This window comes from Melanotaenia boesemani, chromosome 13 (assembly GCF_017639745.1).
Source record: "Melanotaenia boesemani isolate fMelBoe1 chromosome 13, fMelBoe1.pri, whole genome shotgun sequence".
Classification (NCBI taxonomy): Eukaryota; Metazoa; Chordata; class Actinopteri; order Atheriniformes; family Melanotaeniidae; genus Melanotaenia; species Melanotaenia boesemani.
In genome coordinates, this window is record NC_055694.1 from 11,516,626 (window position 1) to 11,535,719 (window position 19,094).

The 19,094-nt window shown below is 41.2% G+C and overlaps 2 protein-coding genes across 2 annotated transcripts; one reads left to right on the forward strand and one right to left on the reverse strand.

The window, feature by feature from the left end:
- The first annotated feature begins 27 nt into the window (after window positions 1-27).
- LOC121651753 (cytosolic sulfotransferase 3-like) lies at window positions 28-2,960 on the forward strand. The gene is made up of 9 exons (XM_042004160.1): window positions 28-177; window positions 576-689; window positions 1,429-1,618; window positions 1,738-1,866; window positions 1,951-2,051; window positions 2,129-2,255; window positions 2,344-2,441; window positions 2,509-2,683; window positions 2,778-2,960. Exons 3-9 carry the CDS (start codon window positions 1,477-1,479, stop codon window positions 2,888-2,890), a joined length of 885 nt encoding a protein of 294 aa, XP_041860094.1. The 5' UTR covers window positions 28-177; window positions 576-689; window positions 1,429-1,476; the 3' UTR covers window positions 2,891-2,960.
- Window positions 2,961-2,966: 6 nt separating this feature from the next.
- On the reverse strand, window positions 2,967-18,127 carry LOC121651752 (proline-rich transmembrane protein 3). Its single transcript, XM_042004159.1, has 4 exons — window positions 17,657-18,127; window positions 9,978-10,881; window positions 9,609-9,893; window positions 2,967-6,965 (listed from the first exon to the last, which is right to left on the reverse strand). The coding sequence occupies exons 2-4, from the start codon at window positions 10,807-10,809 to the stop codon at window positions 4,948-4,950; spliced, it is 3,135 nt and encodes a 1,044-aa protein (XP_041860093.1). The 5' UTR covers window positions 10,810-10,881; window positions 17,657-18,127; the 3' UTR covers window positions 2,967-4,947.
- Window positions 18,128-19,094: the final 967 nt, after the last annotated feature.

The window sequence follows — 19,094 nt, forward strand, 5'->3', positions numbered from 1 at the left end:
TGTGCAGGACACTGGTAGAGAAATAGATAAACTTGGCTCGTTGCTGTTTGTCCACTTCGGTTGAAGAGAAGGAAACTGTCAGAGCCAGAGTGGCGCCTGAAAACATGAAACAAAACAAAATGACCAACTTTTCCGATGTCAAAATCTTAAACCAAGACATTTCTCCTTTAAGATAAAGTACGTGAAAAATATTAATAGGTAAGGAATATTTCTCTTCCATTTCTATATAACCAAAACATACTCAATTTATAAACCAAATCTGCTGTCCAGGAAAAGTAGAAGACTAGAAGAACGATTTCACTGTGTCCCAAGTTTTACATAGACCTGTGTTTACCTGTATTTAAAGGTTGTTATAATTTGCCTTGATGTGTAAATACAGGTTTATGTTCTCCATTGTAGAAAAACATGGATAAATTTCATACATGATTTTATCTTTTATGTAAGACTTAATTTGAAAAAATATATATGAAAACTGGAAAGAAAGTAACCTCAGCTGTGTGTTTGGTTTCTATACTTGCATGTTGAAAATACACTGACTCCTTCCTCTTGCGACATCTCTATTTGTCGTGTGTTAGACCCGCCTCACATATACTCCGCTGTAAGATATATTTGAGAAGCAGTGCAAGAGGAGTTGACTTTGGACTGCGCACTGCGTGAGAGCCACACACTTCCACAGGAAATAATTTCTGGTAAGCTACTGCATCTGTGTTTACTTATTCCTTATTCCGCCTTTCAACATGATCTTGCTCAAAGTTATGAAAAAATCTGTACATGAATCTTTGAATGTTCCTGCCAGTTCAGCTGGAGTGTTAACAGTATGCTTCTCTGTGCGTTTCATGCCTCTTCTGTCCACATTGTTTCGGCAGATTTGACCATATGAAGAGAATTAAATTACATCTATATGCGTAAATCCGGTTTGAAGCCATGTAACATGTTTAGTGTCTAAGAGTTATGTGGACTTGATTTTATTACTTTTCAAATAATGATTTCTATTTCATGTGGATAGATGTATTGCCCAGTGCTTAATTTGAAACATCGTTTTCCTTACTTACTTTTCTCTTTCTTGCCCTATATTTATTTTCTTTGTAGCTCTGTAGGCATTTATGGGAACTGGACACTCCCAGAACTACAAAGCTTATGAAAAGAATTTTGCTCTCACTACAGCTAAACAGCCAAACAATGGCTCTACAAGTTCTTTAATATTTTGTTCTTTTCTTTTGGATGTCTTGTGGAAACCAACAATGATTCAGTGTACAACTTATACATTATATATTGTTCTATAATACAAGGCAAAACTTTGTTATTTGGACTGTTTAAACATGTCTTTGGAGTAGGACTTAAATTTTTCTTTTTAATTGAAATGATTATCCAAGTGATTTACATTTGTCCTAACACATCCATGATTTCTTTAACCTATCATTTTTCCAGAACTGGAGTAAAACTCACTGGTAACTATATCATATAAGGACACAGTCAATGATGGAGTTGCCACCTCGACCTACACTGTTTGACTTCCACGGAGTCTCCATGACCAGTTACTTCACTGACAACTGGGACAACATACAGAACTTTAAAGCAAGACCAGATGATATTGTCATTGCATCTTATCCAAAAGCAGGTGTTTTTTTTTTTTTTTTTGTAGAACAGTTCTTCTACTTTTAGATTTGTTTGCATTCTTTATACATCTGTTTCAACAGCAGTTCCTCAAGGGAATGTTAACTTTGTTTTGTTTCCCAGGAAACACATGGGTGTCTTATATCCTGGACCTTTTGTATTTCAGCCACATGTCATCTGACCGACAGGACTCAGTCCCGCTTTTTGAAAGAGTTCCATTTCTGGAGATCCTCTTTCCTGGGTTTCCTTCGGGCAAGTTTGTTAAGAGTGTGTGTACATTATGTTTACATCGCTGTTGTTGTAGCATTCTGGTAACACATCACTTCTCTCTACCAGGAGTGGATGAGCTCACACAATTAACCACTTTTCCACGCATTATAAAAACACACCTACCAGTCCATTTCATGCCCAAAACCTTCTGGGAACAGAACTCTAAGGTAATAAAAGATTCATTTGTGAAGTCTGTGGTAGTATTTAAGTGTGTTTATATTTCCTATGATTTCTGTCTCTGCAGATCATCTATGTGGCTCGCAATGCCAAGGACACAGCGGTGTCTTATTTCCACTTTGATCGCATGAACATGGCCCAGCCGGAGCCTGGTGACTGGAGCAGTTACCTCCAGAGATTTATGGAGGGGAAATGTGAGTGACAAACTCAGAACAGGGAATGACTGAAAATGTGGAAAAGCTATTTTATAACTTGAGATTTAAATTTTATGAATTTCTTTAGTGGTGTTTGGTTCCTGGTACGAACATGTGAGAGGCTGGTGGGAGAAGAAGCAGACAAGTTCTAACATCCTGTATTTGTTCTACGAGGATCTGATTGAGGTGGGTGTTGGAGTTTCTGTGGGGATTGTACATACAAGGACAACATTATCATGGTTTACTTTATCAGGACACCGAACAAGAGCTCGGTCGACTCTGCTCCTTCCTGGGATTGTCTCCAACCACTGCACTGAAGAAAGAAGTAACAAAAAAAGTTCTGTTTGATAACATGAAAAACAACAAGATGGCAAATGGCTCGACGGATGAAGCCTTTGATTTCAAGATATCCCCTTTCATGCGCAAAGGTTAGGTTTACTGTTCTCTAAGTTTTTACATATAGTCAAAGGATGAAAGGAGAGGAGAAAAAACCATTAATTTTAATTGCCATTTGTCTTTCAGGAAAGGTTGGTGATTGGAAAAATCATTTCACTGTTCAGCAGGATGAACAGTTTAATGAAGACTATGCGAAGAAGATGAAAAACACTGACCTTCAATTTCGCACAGTTCTGTAGTTGATCACTCCCCTGAATACTCACCATTATACCAATTATAGGAATAATAATAATAAATAATCATGACAGTAAAATGTTTCAAGTTTTGTAGTTTTTATTTGAAACCAGATATGTGAATTGCAGCAAGAAACATGGGCAAAGGTTCAATGGTCAAAGTAAACAAATGAAACTAACACTGTACTTCTGCAAGGTGACAAGACGGGATGGGGGTACGTTAATCACGATTCCTATGGCACGTGCTGCTTTGAGGACAACACTACAGGTATTAAAGGAACAGTGGCCACATGGTAAAACTGGTGTTTGTGAATAATGATACACTGAAATCATTGAGGTTCACTGGAATGTAAAAAGCTTCAAAAGGTTGTTGAACTGTAAATACTAAACAAGACAAACATCTTACATCACTAAGACGTACTGCAAGTTACCCAGAGGAGTAATGCACAGGCTCCAACAGGAATAGAGGTGTTGGGCTCTCTTCTTTTTAGTGACGGATAACTCATGTTGGAAGAAAACCTTCGTAATGCATGACTGAGGAGGGAACCACAATGCTACGTTCAGGACAAAATTTCTAATAAAGTAGGACACAGGGTTCCACAAAAGCATTTTGCCACTTTTTCAAATCCATTAAATACTGACCATTAACTGCACACTGTGTAAAAACAGCATCATTATCACAGTCCTGAGCACAGCCCAGAAAATCTTTGACGTAACTTTCGCGGTGAAGTGTCAACTGTCACAGCGCTTCATGTCCTAGACAGGCCATAATCTAACATCAAAACAGCAAAGCTGTCTGCACAGCTCAGACAGATAAGCAATACCACTTTAGATTGTCTTTCACAGTAACAACTATGACTATGTTTCAAATACAACTTTATTCGTAAACATAAAAAATATGAGTATTTACATTGTTACTTAAACATCATATATTTGATAGATATCTTCCTCTTGAGTAGTAAAATATTTCAGTCTAGATGTACAGTTAAGTGCTCTGTTATAAGAGATCTGAGGTTCATGCCAAGCCAGTCTGTGTGCTGCAGCCCTGCGAATCTGTGTAATACGTAATTATATATCAAACCGTTTGAACTGATTAACCAATAACTTTAATATTGTGAATCAAAATCTGCAAAGAAAAAAAAATGCAGTCAGAGGCATCAATAATGCAACCTTATTAATCTCAAAAGCTTTTGTCCTGCAGCAAGTTCACATGATAAAATGCATTAAACTCACATGTGAAGTTGGTGTTGATGTCTGACAATTCAATCAAATGCTAATATCCTCAGCAGCAGTTTCACATATTCACATGCATCAGCATGTGAGTTGTCTCTGGTTTCATTTACTGCCTGTATCTTTACGTAACTTCTTTTTCAGTACAAGGCAAACTTGACAAGTACAACATCAGCTGCAAGATAAAAGTTTAGATGATTGTTATCTGCAGCTGAATCACTATACAGACACTAAAGAGAAAACAGCAACAGAACTGACAGTGATTATGAATGGCACATCTTTACATCACGAAAGCAAACAGAATAATCTTGATGTATGCAATTAAATCCACAAACCATGATATGGAGACAATTTTGTCCACAGAAACAATGATGAAGATCTAAACCTATTTTATGTATTTTGTACATTATGGTAGAGTGAAATTCATCACTGTCACAAATTTTAAGCATAACAAGCACATATCTGGATAATTCTTTCTCATGAAATATAAGTCCATCTGGTCCCAGCGTATGATATGAGTTATAATAGTGTTATGGGGGAAAAAAGTGAGATGATGTGTGACAAAATGAGATGTAAAGAGTGGTCAGTATGCTCTGATATCTGTTATATCTACCAATAAAATATGGAAATAGCTGTACTACATCCCAAGTTGGTAAGCGCTTGAACAAGGTAAAAGGCAACTAGATGATTCTTTTGGGGGTGTTCCTCTTTATATTGACTGTATTTTTTGTTTTTAAATTATCCTGGTGTTTATCTAAGTTTTGATCTGGAACCGTATTGTTAAATGGGTGTGTTTGCTGTGCAGTCATTGGTCCTAATGTCCAAGGTTTGGTTCAAAGGTCAATAATTTCACTGCTGACACTGGCAGAATCGTCACGTCGACTGACTTCCAGGTAACTCCGTGATCCCGCTGGCCTCCCACCTCTCCCTCTCACTCTCTCAGAGTCTGGGGTGATAAACGGTCGTGTGTCATCCACTCCGTCGTCCCCCAAATGTCCCGTCGATGTTCTGGAGGGGTGAAGTGACACTGGGCAGGACACTGAAGAGGGTACATTTACTCCCCCATTCCCCACCCACCTGTGACCCTGATGAGATGGTGTGGGGGGAGCAGTAACCTGCCTGCTGGGCACACTACTGAGAACACTGCCCCCTAGTGGCATGGAGGACTCTGTTGGAGCCTCGCTGCTCTCTGATAGCAGCTGAGGGTCACTGTTCCTGCGGAGCCAGGGCCCCTGGCTGACTCCTGAGCCTGGAGAAGGGGACTGTGAAATTTGGTTGAGTGGATGAAAAAGACTCCCTCCTCCAAGCAGGTGTTCTCTGTGCAGGGCCTCGTCAATGCTGCGAGTTAGGTCAATTGGGGATGGCGGCCGTAGATCAAACTCATAGAAAGACAGGGAAGTATCTCTGTCCTGATCCAAACTGCCACTCACTGAGCGCTGTGGGGGCTGGCCCAGTGTCTGCAGTCTTAGCAGTGAGCCCGTGGAACCATGAGACAGGCCTCGTTCTGCAGAGTGGCCCCTGTGGTTGCGTCCATGGTTACTGTCTTTGACCGAGCGTGGCTGGGCAGTATTCTGTTCATAGTTCTGGTTCCTAATAAGACTCTTGCTGATATCAGCTCCAGGACGTTCCTGGCCAGCCCAGTTGTTTGGTACCTCTCCAGTACCTCCTCCGCCTCCCCCCAAACCATTACTGTCAGACTTTCTGCAGGGCTTCCCCCTCAGGCTTTGCACTATCTTGGACCAGCACGTATGTCTTTGAGTTGAGCCAACAGACTGGCCAGGAGAAGGAAGATCTCCTGCTGCTCTGCTATCTTGTCCTCCTTCCTCCCTTCTCTTGCAACCTGTAGGCCTCCAGAACACCCATGAACCCAGGAGTAGAAGGGAAAACCCCCAGGCCAATTCTAGGAGACGGGCCCAAAAGTGCACCAGCCACCATCCCCAGTTAAAGCGTTTCCAGTCTCCTAAGAGTCCATAGAGCCACAAGGTAGCATGGGCATGCAACCCACAACACAATGCCCCGAGAACTGCACACACTGCCAGCACTCTTCCCAGAATCACTCCAAGTCTCCGGCTTCCAGTCCAAGACTTCCTCCTGGGCTCTTCGGGGACTCCATGATGGGGAATAGAAGGGCAGCGTATACGTGGAAATACATAGCAGAGGAAGCCCAAACAGATAGCCAGACCCCAACATAGAGACAGGATCTGTAGTGTGACAGGCACCACAGGAGACAGGGCAGGAGACAGCAGATCAGCAGCCAACAACAGCGTACATTGTAGCACAGTCAGCACAGCCACCAAGGGAGGACGCTCCAAAGTTGAAGGTAACACACTTACTCCAGCCACCCTCAATGCCAGAAGTGCCAAAGTTGCCTGAGTCCACACCAACAGGTGTAGAGGCAGGTTGTAGAGGGCTGTAACTGCAGGGTGAGGAAGGAATTTTCTTGTGCCATAAGGGTCAATGAAAAAGAGGGCTGCCCTAAGGCCTCCAACTAGAAACAACAGAGCATTGGCAAGTGCAAGAGCACCTCGGTGAGGACAGTTTGTGCCAGGGGAGAGAGTGAGGCCGAGAGCAGCTCCTGCAAACAGGAGGAGGAAAAGGCTTGCTGAGCCATAGACGTGCAGTTCCCAGGCAAAAGCCAGCGTCCGGCTCAAATCACCCCAGTAAAGAAGGGTGCCATTAGGGGACGGATTAACACTGGGTGAGGGGACTGGATTAAAAGTGGAATGGGGTGCTTGTTGAGGATGTTCCAGAAGAAGAGAGCGGTTCTGTTGACCAACACCAGCCTGATATGTGGGGCTGAATCTTGATCGTATGACAGGAACAACAGTGGTGATCAGGACGGAGGGTGCCCCTGAAAAAAGAGACATACTTTTGGTTTTCAAATGTTTAAATACATGAGATAAACATGTCAATTTAATTCCATTTCTAAAAGTACATGAGGTACCATTGAGAGCCACTAGAGGGGTGTAGCTTACCATCAAAGTTATGAACAAGGACTACATGACCCTCACAGCTGTTTGTAGTAACTTAATCAGTTCCGCAGAGACACATTGTTCAAGGTCTTTATAGGCTTTCTAATAACAAAGACAAAGCAGCTTATACACTCTTAGCAGGGTCTCTTCCTAATACATCCTATATTTGCATAAATTTGCTTCCTTTCTTCTCTCTGAGAATTTGGTTAGTGTGTTAATATCTAATTTAGTACAGTGATATAAAAACAGAGGGCTTAATATGGAAAAACCAAAGTTAAACCACAGGTAGTATTAATTTGTGCAAGTAGTAAAAAATTACATTGACAACTAAGCAAATGTCTCAAATTACTGGAACATCATTTGAAGTTGATCATCTTCACAATATTAATAAATTTGTCTAACAGAAAAAAGGCTAAATGTGAGTTAATTGGACATGATTGCATAATTAACAAGAACATCTTTGTTATGCAACCCAGCACAATGTCCCGATACATGTATGAATCCAGACAGCTGTGCTCAAGTTTGCAATATTGTGCAAAATAAAACCACTTCATGGGATAAAACACCTTCACATGTAGCATCTCTCTGTTTGTTCATTTGTGACTGAGCTGTGGAAACAGCATAGTGTAAAAACACACATTATTACCAGGTGAAACGATTTTCATACACATTGTATTTAATGGCTTTGTAAATAATGGGAAACTTGTGGATATAGTTTATCTATCATAAGGGATTTCTAGAAAATTATGTCATAAATATTAAAACCTGATGGACGGTAGAATAACAAGATCAGTGGTAAAACACTCAAATCTTCAGCCACTTGGAGGACTTTAAGCCCATCTTCACCTGGTAAAGACATTTATAAAGCTGACACACTGATTAATAGCTTACTCCTCCATATGTTTCTTCCTCTAGCTCGCTCCCTTTTATCACACACACTTCCAGGCCCCACAAAGTAGGCGAGCACAGCATACAGATCACAGACACACTTCTTTATTTATATAAAGGTATGTTTTACTTCCTTTCCTCAGACGTTTTTTTTTTCTTTTTCTGACAGGAACAAGGTCCAGACACATTCCAGATGTGCCGTTTGTGTTACACAGCTGGGCACACTTACGCTTACTCCTAGCCTTCTGCCTTCTATTTAAACCACACATTGCTTTACTGTATATGTATTCATGTGTTGCAGTGAAGTAAAAAAAACTCCTACTCTATCTACTAGTAATGAACCAGTTAGAAATGTGGACATGCATGTATACACTATAAGACTATGTTTGGTTTTAACAATGGTAAAATACACATGAAGTGACACACATAGACTCGTACAATAATTTAATTTTCAAGACATTCTTGATACAAAGTCAACCAGACTGAGTTTATCATCAGGATTGCATCAATTCGGTCCATTTACATTTGCACATGCATGCTATCTTTCAGCTCCACTGAGAAAGAATTGAAAAGCTTGAAAGATGTGAGGTTTGAGGAGGTTTAACAGTCACCAGAAACATTTAAGGCTCTTTGACAGAGAGCAGCTTTCCTACCAGAGACATCATGATGTTGCCTGTGTGAACATAGCTGGAGCCATGCTTTGTATAATGGTTAAGGTTATTGAGTGCTTCTTCTTCATCTCATTTGCTATATATAGTGCATTAGCTGCCACTATGGAGAAATAAATCTCATAGGGTTTGTCAGAAAACACACCAGTAACTCAGCAGATATTGAGTGAGTGGCACAAACTGAGGTTGTCCAGGGTACTGCTTTTTATACTTAGCGCAGCTGCTGTTACATCCGCCATGAGTGTCGGTGCATGAAATAGAGTCTTAGCCCTTATGTCACAGTTATGGAGAGGCATTACATTTGACTTAACCTAAAGAAATCATATTTTGAGCAGAAATAAAGTTGCCTGTAAAACTGTGATTGACGGTGTAGTTCCTTTTTGAACGAGCAGTTTAAGAGACCTGAATGTTTAAAATTGTTATTATATATATATATGTTAATATATAGGTATCACAGAACAGCTTATGTCCCATGTGTCATGCTTTTCCTTCTCCATCCCCCCTCCCTTCATCCCTTTCTCTCTGCATCTGGTTTTCATTACCATCCCCACTCCCTATACTTCTGTGCCTGTAGTGTCGTTACCTTTCTTCCACACTTACACCCACCCTGTCTACTCTCTCATCTGTATTCCCAGCAATCTTTTCTTTAAACCCGTCTCTTTTCCTCTTGTCCTCTATCTCCTTATTTGGCCACAATCCTACCCGCCCCCTCTTTAACCCTCCCTCTCACCTCCTGCTCATACTTTTGTCGCTAGCTGTGTCTACCTTACACAACTACCCTATTTTCCATGGAAAAGCGTCTCTGCTTTTTCCTTCCTTTGAAGCTCCCCCCCCCCTCCTTTCTTTTTTCAAATTCTTTCAGTAAAAAAGTTCCAGCTGTATAAATAGTATTATTGTAAATGATCAGAGGACAAAGGAAACTCTAAAACTGGTCAACCACAGAACATAGGATCTCCTGTTTCTTACCTGCCCTTGAAGACTGCACAGTGGTGCCTCCTGCATGCTTTCCTGGTTGTATTCTTTTGGAGGATGTCCTAACAGCCTCCGGCGTAGTACTTGGCACACCTGTTGTAGATGTTTGGGTCACCTGTAGAGTTGAAGTGTCTGGATGCAAAGTTGTCTGGCTTTGGGCCATAACAGGCTGTCCTGCAGCTTGTGATGGTTTATCAGTAGAGCCGGCGGTGTTAGCTGTGGGCTGGGGGGATGTCAAGGCAGCAGAATCTTGCTTTGGATTGTTTGCTCCCAGGTTACCTAGAAATTTTAGGAAAACGTATTTGTTATATAGTTCAGCATTTGACCTCAACTGCTTATTGTCAAAAGGAATTTTTCTCTTACCTGTTAATTTCACGGTCTGAGGAGTTTGTCGTGTTACAACAGGAGATGGTGTGGTTTTTGTCTCAGGATGCAGAGTTGTAGAAACTGTACTAGTCATACCGGTTGTAGTCAACAGAAACAGGGGAGGCTTAACAGTCTGATCATCAAGTGGTTGGGATTTTGCATCAGTAACTTTGGATATCATTGTTTGTGCCTGTGGGCGATACTGTGCCATTTCATCACCAACTGTTGGCAGAGGACCAGGGGATTCTTTCTTCACAAATGCCACAGCAGGAGTTCTACCCGATCCCAATCCTTGCGAATCTCCATCCTCTGTCTCGTTGTCCAGTGTATCACCTGGAATCCCGGCTGTCACTGACTTTTCATCTGCAGGCTCAGCGACAGCAGCGGAGGGGAAAGTGGGCAGAGGTGGAGTTGGGTGTTTTTTCGCAGCGTCTCTCCCAAAAGCCCTGGTAAATGCTAAACTAGCCGTGTCAGTCCTGGGCCTGGAGGCAGGGGGTTGTGTTGGCCCTCTGCTAAGATTCTGCATAGTAAGGTTCGATATAAAAGAAGGACTGAGCTGCGTCGTGGGACGGGTCAGTCTTTGCCCCTGTTCAACTGTGTTCATAGTCATTAATTGATCATGGATTGTAACTCTGATGGGAACATCACTGCGCCCTCTGGGGGGCAAAGATGGCCAGAAGCGAAAAGTCTGCTTGGTTGGTTCAGGTGAAGAATTGCTAGGCAGGTCCAGAGAAGAAAAAGAAGAGGAGGAGTCAATAATGGTCTGGGCATCAGAAAAATGAATGAAGGAGAGGAGGAAAGCCAGCAACAGGAGGGACATAAGAGCCATGGTCTGCCTTGGAGTGGTGAGCAGCAATGATCCCTCTGGAATGCTCACTTCGTTTGTTGCACCATCCTTTCACTGTTAAGAAAAACAAACATAAACATATAAATAAATAAATAGCAGATGTGTCAAGAGTAAAGTCTTTTATAATTACTATTGAACTACTGAAGAACATAGCCACTTTCTGATGATTTGCCTCACTATTCTTGCAGATTTAGCAGCAGTTGTACAAAATTTCCTCAAGGTAGTTTAAATCAGTAAGTATTTCTGGTTACATCTAATTTGAAGGGAGCATGTTACAGCCTGTCTATGGTGATTCATGTACAGATTTGGGTGACGGAAACTCCCACAGAGATTCCACAGCATGACACTAAAGGACTTATGGGGTGTGGTGAGGTGTATAGTTTCAGAAGACATGGCACATATGACGCCCCACATGAAAACCCACAAAAGCAAAACCTGAGCTTGTAAATTATTAAACAAGTCGCACCGTCAAAATGATCCAGCCAAACAACAAAAAGAAGTCACAGATGGTTTCATTCAGAGGCAGATGGGCACGTTCACTTTTTGTTCTCATTATCTGTGTCATAAAATGTTCTCTGGAAAAATGTCAGCTTTTTTCCTCCACCAAATGTCTTTTTTTTCCTATGTAGAAGGGCTTCCTAGCTAGCTTTGTTTGAGTCACAGATGCAAGGAGATGACAGCTGTAGCACTGAATGTAGAGCAGCTCAGAGCGCCAGGTGACATGAAGAACCCCCTCCAGGCCAATGAGGATTGTGCAATCCTACAAGTCATCTAACCAAACAGCTGTCACTAACACCCCTAAAGACACATCTTCTTTTTCGTTAACATACATAAACCTTTTTCACACCTATGACTCATAGTGGGAAATAACATCAGGAGCAAAGTCAGGATCGTACTGATACTTTAGCTCACGCAGAAAAATATAAATCACTGCCTATTGGGGAATTTGTTCTGCTGCCATGACTCATCCTGGGTCCATTCAAAGTCACAATGATTAGGTCTCTGAGAAATTACTGCAGCTGCACACCAGGGTTGGCATGTGCATTTTGTGCTCATGAACACGTGCAAGGTGTGAATAATGTGTGTGAGTATATGGAAAATGTGTTTGAGTTTGTGTGTGTGAACATGGATCTAAGCAGTAAGGTACCAAACATACAACCCAAACATTTACATGAAAGCTCAGAAATACATAATATTTTGTTTAAAAATTGTTTGCAGTGCAAAACACAAGAGTCTGGAGAGAAATATTGTCAATGTGCAAAGTAATATAAGTGCCAGTATATCTCACTTGCCACCCACTCACAGTAGCCTCACTGTGTTATTTTCTTTCCTGTCTCAGCCACCTCCTCTGCACTCTTTAGGCAATTCCTATCCCCCTACTCATTTCTGCTTTTTTCTTTTTTTACCTTAGTTCTTTTATCATAACATTACAGCTATGTGAGAGCTAAAAAAAAGAGTCTTGATGATAAAAAAGTTTAAGTAAAAGATAAACAGGAGGAGAGTGTAAGAATGTGGAGATATGAACGTGGCTAACAGAATGGACAGGAATGAGGGTAGAAATATAGATGGGCACTTGGAGGAGGCGAGGAAAGCATGATGTGATGAAGTTGACGGTGGGGGTCAAGGCTGGGTGAGGGGAAGACAATTTAGGGGATCCGTGACATAATTAAGACTGAGAGAAGGACTGAGAGCTGTAAATTTAGCAGCTGGAGTGGGCATGGGAGTAGCTAGTGGATGCATACTGACAAAAACCAAGAAGCTGAATACTTGAGAAAAAAAAAGAGAGAGCCACGAGGAAGGTATGTTGCAGGATTAACAGGTTTGTTATGGTCCTGGTGCAGATATGGCTATCTATCAAGGAAGGCATATAAAGAAAAGTGAGCCTGATTCACCTTTCCTCTGAGGTTAACTGGCAGGTGTGCAGTCTCTGACGGTTGAACATAAACAACTTGGCTACTGAGGCATGGCTTTCAGTAAACATATCACTACCTTGGTTCACAGTAATTCCCTGCAAGCCTTATGTAGGCGTATGCAAGAACCTAGTGAAGATTAATGACTTTTAAAAGGCATTTGACCAAAAAAGATGAGTAGAGAAACACTCTGCTGCTGCATTTAAAATACTGTCAGGATTAATCTCTTCTCCACACATCGTCCAGAAGCCCAAACACAGCAGCAGTTCCCCCAAAATGTTCTTCTTTACTTGATCCAGGCAATTTGATTTGAAGTCCCTACTGAGCCAATACAAATGGAGTAAATTTGTTCAGAATGACAGCTCCTCCAAAACAGTCTGAACTACGAGCCAGGAAAAAGCCCGTCCAATCTCACTTCTAACTGAACACTATGAAGACCAGATCAGTGTTATCAGCCATTTTGTTGGAGTAAAATTCAGCATTTTTTTAGCCCTCGATGGTGCATCCTCTCATATAACAGCCAAAAATCCTGAAATTGTTACTATATATGCACACATACAGACTCAAAAATAGAAAGCATATCCCTCTGTGACGATCCACAGGGAGAAGGCAGATGGGTGAATGGTCAGAGTATTTTTACCATGGTGAGCCCCTGGGGGCCAGAGGACACTTCACTCTGTATTTCATTTACTCTGTTGTGCGCATGCTGTGTAGATGTCATCACTCTCTCTTATACAATATGTGCTTTGTCCAGAGCAGGAAAAGCTCATGGATAATATCCAATAGTACAGCAGCAAGCAGCAATCTGAAGATTACTATAAACTCCTTGCCCACAGTATAGACCTGCTGGTTATACAACCACATGACTCAGTACTACAGCAGCTGTTGCTAATCAGTTAATCGTTGTGATATAGTGATGTCATGTCTGCACTTATGTATTAATATGAATTGCAAGCATTCAAACTTTCCATAAGGAACCAGGCGGGGTTGTGGGTGGAGGTGTGTGGTGTGGACATGGAGTCAAGTTTGTGGATAATTTCCCTCGTTCTGACAAATACTCACTCTCTGCCAGATTCCAGACAGTCTGGCAGTGCAAAGTTTCCATCGATTTGAGAGCAGATGTCTGTATGTGCTCCCAAGAATATTTGTATTTTGAACAAAGACTCTTCTAAAGCGTTCTTGTCTCCACACAAGCTCAATTTAAGACTTTATTGCTCATTTTGCAATGACAGAAATGTTTCCTTAGCACAGAGTACATCAAGTACTAACCAGGAGCACTGAATGTCTGGTCAACATTTTAATTTTGTTATCACAGTAACTGATCAGATAGTTGCTGATTAAAATCACAACTTTGCCAATTTTAGACTGTAATTTACTTACCCAAATGCCTTGCAGAGCTGCTTGTGCTGAGAAAACAACATCTAAAAATGTTTTGAGTTTGAAAATTAGAGGTTTGCATACAGACCTGTTAATCTTCCCCATAGTCAGGTATTAGGAGGAGCATGGTTTTAGTTGTTTATTATGTTTTTGCTGTCATCTTTAAGTAATGATGGGTGGTTATGCAATTAAATCCATGAGGTTAATTTCAACAGATGTTCACTGAAATGTGCAGGGTTGAATAGTTAAAGTTATGCACTGCAAGATAAACAACTAATTGGGCAAATTCTTAAATCAGGGACCATTAAATCTAAGAGTAAAAATGGGACACAACAAAAATATTATGTTATTAAAATAATGAAAATAAAACAACAGTTGTAATGGTGAAGAGACATGGATATAGTGGTGGAAACATGGATTTCATCCAGCTGTTTTTGTAGAGGTGCAGAGACTAATTATGCAAATGACAGCAGCTGGCTCAATTATCTGCAATAAAACAATTATGTAGTAACTGAGAAAGGGCAAGGTCATGTTAGTGGATAATAATAACAAAGACTATCCTCAGTTTGTGGAAATTATTTTCTAGGGACAATGAATGTTGATTAAATATCAGGGAAATCTATTCAATAGTTTCTAAAACATATATGTTTCATGAACCAAAGTGTTAAGCCACTGCCTTTAATATGGCTAAAAGTTCAAACAACAACCGGATCCTTATGTCCACCAGTGTATGACAGAATATGTGGATGCTGAATGCGTGTCAACAGTGGAAGGTTGCCCAGTCACACAATGAGTGCCAAACACATGAGTTGACTTACTGTGATGGTGTCTGTGTAATGAGCAGGAATCAATAGTCAGTTACTTGTGACTCAAGCACTCAACTGAGAAGTTAATGAGTGATGTGGGATAGGTAAGACAATCATAAACTGTAAGAATCAGTTTGAGATAAAGGTACAGTAAAAAGTGTTCTGCAGAAACAGTGCAGATGGACAAACATAGAGAGGATGGTATAGTAAAGTTGGAGGAAAAATAAAAAAAAGAAAGGACAGACAAACTGTGTATTTAGCTGGAAACTATTTAGCAGAGGACTGTGTCACTGTGGCCCTCTGTGCTGCAACAGTTCAGTATTACTGCTCACCCGCTGGTGAGCCATACATATGTATAACTTGCTTGTACTGCATTTTGGAGGGAGAGAGGTAAGAGCATGAGGAAGTGAATGTATGTGAATACATGAGACAGAAAGAGAGGGGAAATGGAAGAGGGAGTATTCGTGGTTATGCTGGTATGCGAGCGGTGGGGGAGGTCGATGATTTGACCGTTAAAAAATTCCACACCTTGAAATAACACATGAACTGCAAACATCTCCCACATCATCATCGGACTACTACATAAAATTATTCCACCAAAACAGACACTTACATGTTTTAAACTCTACTTTTACATCTTAAGACATGAAAGTTGTCCAGGTGAGGTTACTCTGTTTCAAACTAGACTTATGAGCTAAATGGATATTTAGCTTGTCAGAAATACCTCTCACAAGGGGCTGTGCTGCATGGGTGTGTGAAGAAGGGATTGAGGGGGTTCAAAACTCCAGCAGAGTAACTGACCACACAGTGAGGTCACGCTATATGAGGTGGGGAGGCACCTGGACCAATCACTGATTCTTTTGATCCCCCCTTGAAACGGATGCCCAGCTTAAAAGTGCTGAGCCTCAAAACATCTTTGATAGACATTCTGCCCACAAGTGAGTCCCGGATCAAAGGCCGAAGGTCAGCCTGAAACAGTAAGGCACTCTAACCGCGGCATGACTGTGAGGACATAAACACAAAGCAAGAAAGGGACAGCCTACTAGAGTAAACTTGTTAAGTAAGTTTGGCATGGCAGTTCACCAGAAAATTTGCATTGTACTCACCAGTTCAGAACCCTGAAGTTTAATTTAGCACTCACACATTGCCAAAAAAACAACTTGAAAGATAGTGAGACTGATGATTGATAGAGACAGCAGCTAAACCACATCAAGCCACAAAACACTTTCAGGGATATAAATGATAGGTTTCAAGAAGTCATAAACTGTGCCTGCTACAGGGAGTTAGCCACAGCTCTAATGGAATCCAAGATTGTCCCACTGTTACAGCTGGAGGCAATAAAATTAAGTTAAAGTGCATATCAGTTGTATGTAAATTAAGAATTATCTGGTATATCAGAAAGAGACTTTATTGTCACATATGGTTGTCCTTGATGGATATTTATAACTTTAAAAAATTCAGAGCTGTGACAGAGTTTGTAAAAAAGACTGCCTGTTTGTTTTGAGACTATGTGTAGGGGTTTGACATATCAGTGACTTGAATTATCCTTTATTTTCCACTCTGTTCAAGATGTTCTTTTCTGTCAGGTCATGTTAGCTGCCAGCTGGAAGGTATTTACTAACTGTCCAGCAAGATTAAAAACCTCTGGCCCGAAATGATGGTGACGACTTTTAAAAACAAACTAAACCATTGAAACAGACCACGCTCAATGCTAAGCCATGCAGTAATACTGTTATACCCTTTTACTTTGTCTTAACCCCACTTCTTCATTAACACTGCTGGGGAACCTTATTCTAGCTGCTTTAGAAGTGAAACAATCCTTTTCTCTTATTAGGCTAAGTAATTTCTGCCAGGCTTTTTCAGTTTCTCATGTGGAAGCAACTACCTGTGCAATAAGCTAGGGGCGAAGAGTGCACAAGCAGTTTCACTCAGCTTCATATAAACACCAATAAGGAACAGGTGAAACCCTATCATTGAAAAAACAGCGCTTTTGCCCCAAGTTAAGGTTGGACTCTGGGTAGACATGATGTAAACCCACCCACACGGACCTGCATCCCGCGCACCTGCCAGAAGCATCCTAAAAATGGACTAGCCCACTTGTTGCTCATTTACTAAAGCACACCTTTAAATTTAACTCGACGTTTTTCACTTTTATGTGCTGAGTATTTTTTACGCTCAAATCAGTCCAAAAAGCTGAATGTTAGTGATGAAGGTCTGAGTCTGATCTTAGTCACACGATGATGCGTTTGTAAGCCAAATTTATCTAGTCATAACCTGCGGTCTTTAATTCATTACATGTTACATGGTAAAGCTAGCATGATGGATATTAGCAAAAATGTGTAGCCTATGTACAAACTGCTGCTTTCAAAGTTATAATGCCGATTATGTTTTTAAAATTGTTACATTTATCGCTACTAATCTACTTTTATGTGCTGCAGTAACAGGCTAACATTAACCGAGAACAACGTTTCGCTGGAATTCGTCCGAACTGCAGCTTGCTTTGATCCCTTTAACTTGGCGCACAAAGTTAAGCACTATTAAGACAACACGTAAAGTGACGGTAAAACCATAGTGTGTGAAATCCACCTTTTTTATAGCGTGTAAACCTGGTGTAAACCTAAACCAACGGCCGGTGCGGCAGCACAGGTAGAGGCGACGTCACGCGAGTATCACTGCGCAAAGTATCGCCGCATAGCAGCTACCCCGCAACGCTCTGTCCGACCCTTACAAACGTACCTGCAAGTCTGTGCGGTTCCTCTCCGATTTCGTCCGCTGCGGCAGGATGTAAGGACTAGGACATAGCGAGAAAGAGGAGGAAGAAGAAGAAAACGTTCCGGTTCAGTGCTTATTCTCCTCAGGATACAGCCTCCGGTAGTGGAGGTGAAAGTGGTCCTCTACGGATAGAGAAAGGTCGCGCTCAGCAGCCTTGTAGCGCTGCCAGCTTCTCCAGCCATGAGCAAGTGAGATGTACGCCCCCTCCAACCGCTCCATCTCTCTCCAGATCGCTCCCTCCCTCGCATATTTTCCGCACAAGCGGATAAACACGATCGCCTATACCTACCAACTTATCGCCTGGCACGCCTGTTACGCAACAACGGGCGGGTACGCAGTTTCACACTGAGCTCCGTAGCATTTCATCTACCTGCTCCAAGGCAGCATATTCAAACATTGCCCCGTGTAAATATGACGACAATGGCCTATACGTCACAACACAGCGTGCAATAGGCCTACCATTATCCATGTTCTGGTGTTGTGTTTCCTAGAATGGCTCACAAGAAGATGCAGTTTAAATAAATCTAGTTAAGTGACCGGAAAAGATGGAAATATAATTGTGAGGACAAATGAGAATGCGTCTCAAATATCTGGCAGAATGGTGCATTAAACATGAACACAATAAACTGAGTACAAAGGTGTGCATGAAACTAGGAACTGATTTTCCTGTCCTCAACCCGTCCAACCCGAGTTTAAAGAGGGGAGCAAGCCACCTTGAACCAAGCTGTTTCCTCATTCTGTAACTTGGCACAGTGCCTCTCCTTCATCCCCTGCCGGATTGTATCTCTTATACAGAATTTTCTTGTTTAGACATGTTAAAGCTGCAGCTATGCACTAATTTATAATCTAAATAAAGGCATAAATTGACAAAAGTCTAAACTCCCACATTCCTTGCAATCAGGTCTAATTCCCCAATCAATCATTATCTGTATTTGGCACTTTCATTAAATCGACTGAGTCCTAAAATAACTCGTGAAGCTCAGAGGATTGTCCTAAAGCCATTACATTACTACTGAGCCAGCAGGAGACACTGAATGTTTTGGACAGGTAGACCAGAACGCTTAGGGATGATAATCACATGGATTATGACTAATATTCGATAGACAAATAAACACTGATTTATTAAAGCACCTATTGCATTTATAAGAATAGTAAATGGATATTATGCAACATATGTCGTCATTTATATCATTAGCAGAGTCAACATTTTTGTGTCCTTTTATATAGTTCAACACTGAAATAAATGAGTGTCAGGTGAAACGAGATTACAGTAATCCTGTATAACCGGGAAATAGGGGGAGTGCTGATTCACAAATGTAGGGTCTATTAGAATTAAAGTAAGTATATATTGATACAGACACTGATTCCTTTATCTTGAAGAATAAATTCTCAAAGTTATCAT

What these genes read in the sequence shown, in the direction of transcription:
- LOC121651753 (XM_042004160.1), top strand. Translation starts at nt 1,477, where the DNA reads ATGATGGAGTTGCCACCTCGACCTACACTGTTTGACTTCCACGGAGTC. An exon ending in CTTTCCTGGGTTTCCTTCGG is followed by an intron (nt 1,867 to 1,950) that starts GCAAGTTTGTTA and finishes TCTCTCTACCAG; the next exon opens with GAGTGGATGAGCTCACACAA. An exon ending in ATCCCCTTTCATGCGCAAAG is followed by an intron (nt 2,684 to 2,777) that starts GTTAGGTTTACT and finishes TTTGTCTTTCAG; the next exon opens with GAAAGGTTGGTGATTGGAAA.
- LOC121651752 (XM_042004159.1), bottom strand. Translation starts at nt 10,809, where the DNA reads ATGGCTCTTATGTCCCTCCTGTTGCTGGCTTTCCTCCTCTCCTTCATT. An exon ending in TCAGACCGTGAAATTAACAG is followed by an intron (nt 9,894 to 9,977) that starts GTAAGAGAAAAA and finishes TAAAATTTCTAG; the next exon opens with GTAACCTGGGAGCAAACAAT. An exon ending in TGTGCAGTCTTCAAGGGCAG is followed by an intron (nt 6,966 to 9,608) that starts GTAAGAAACAGG and finishes CTCTTTTTTCAG; the next exon opens with GGGCACCCTCCGTCCTGATC.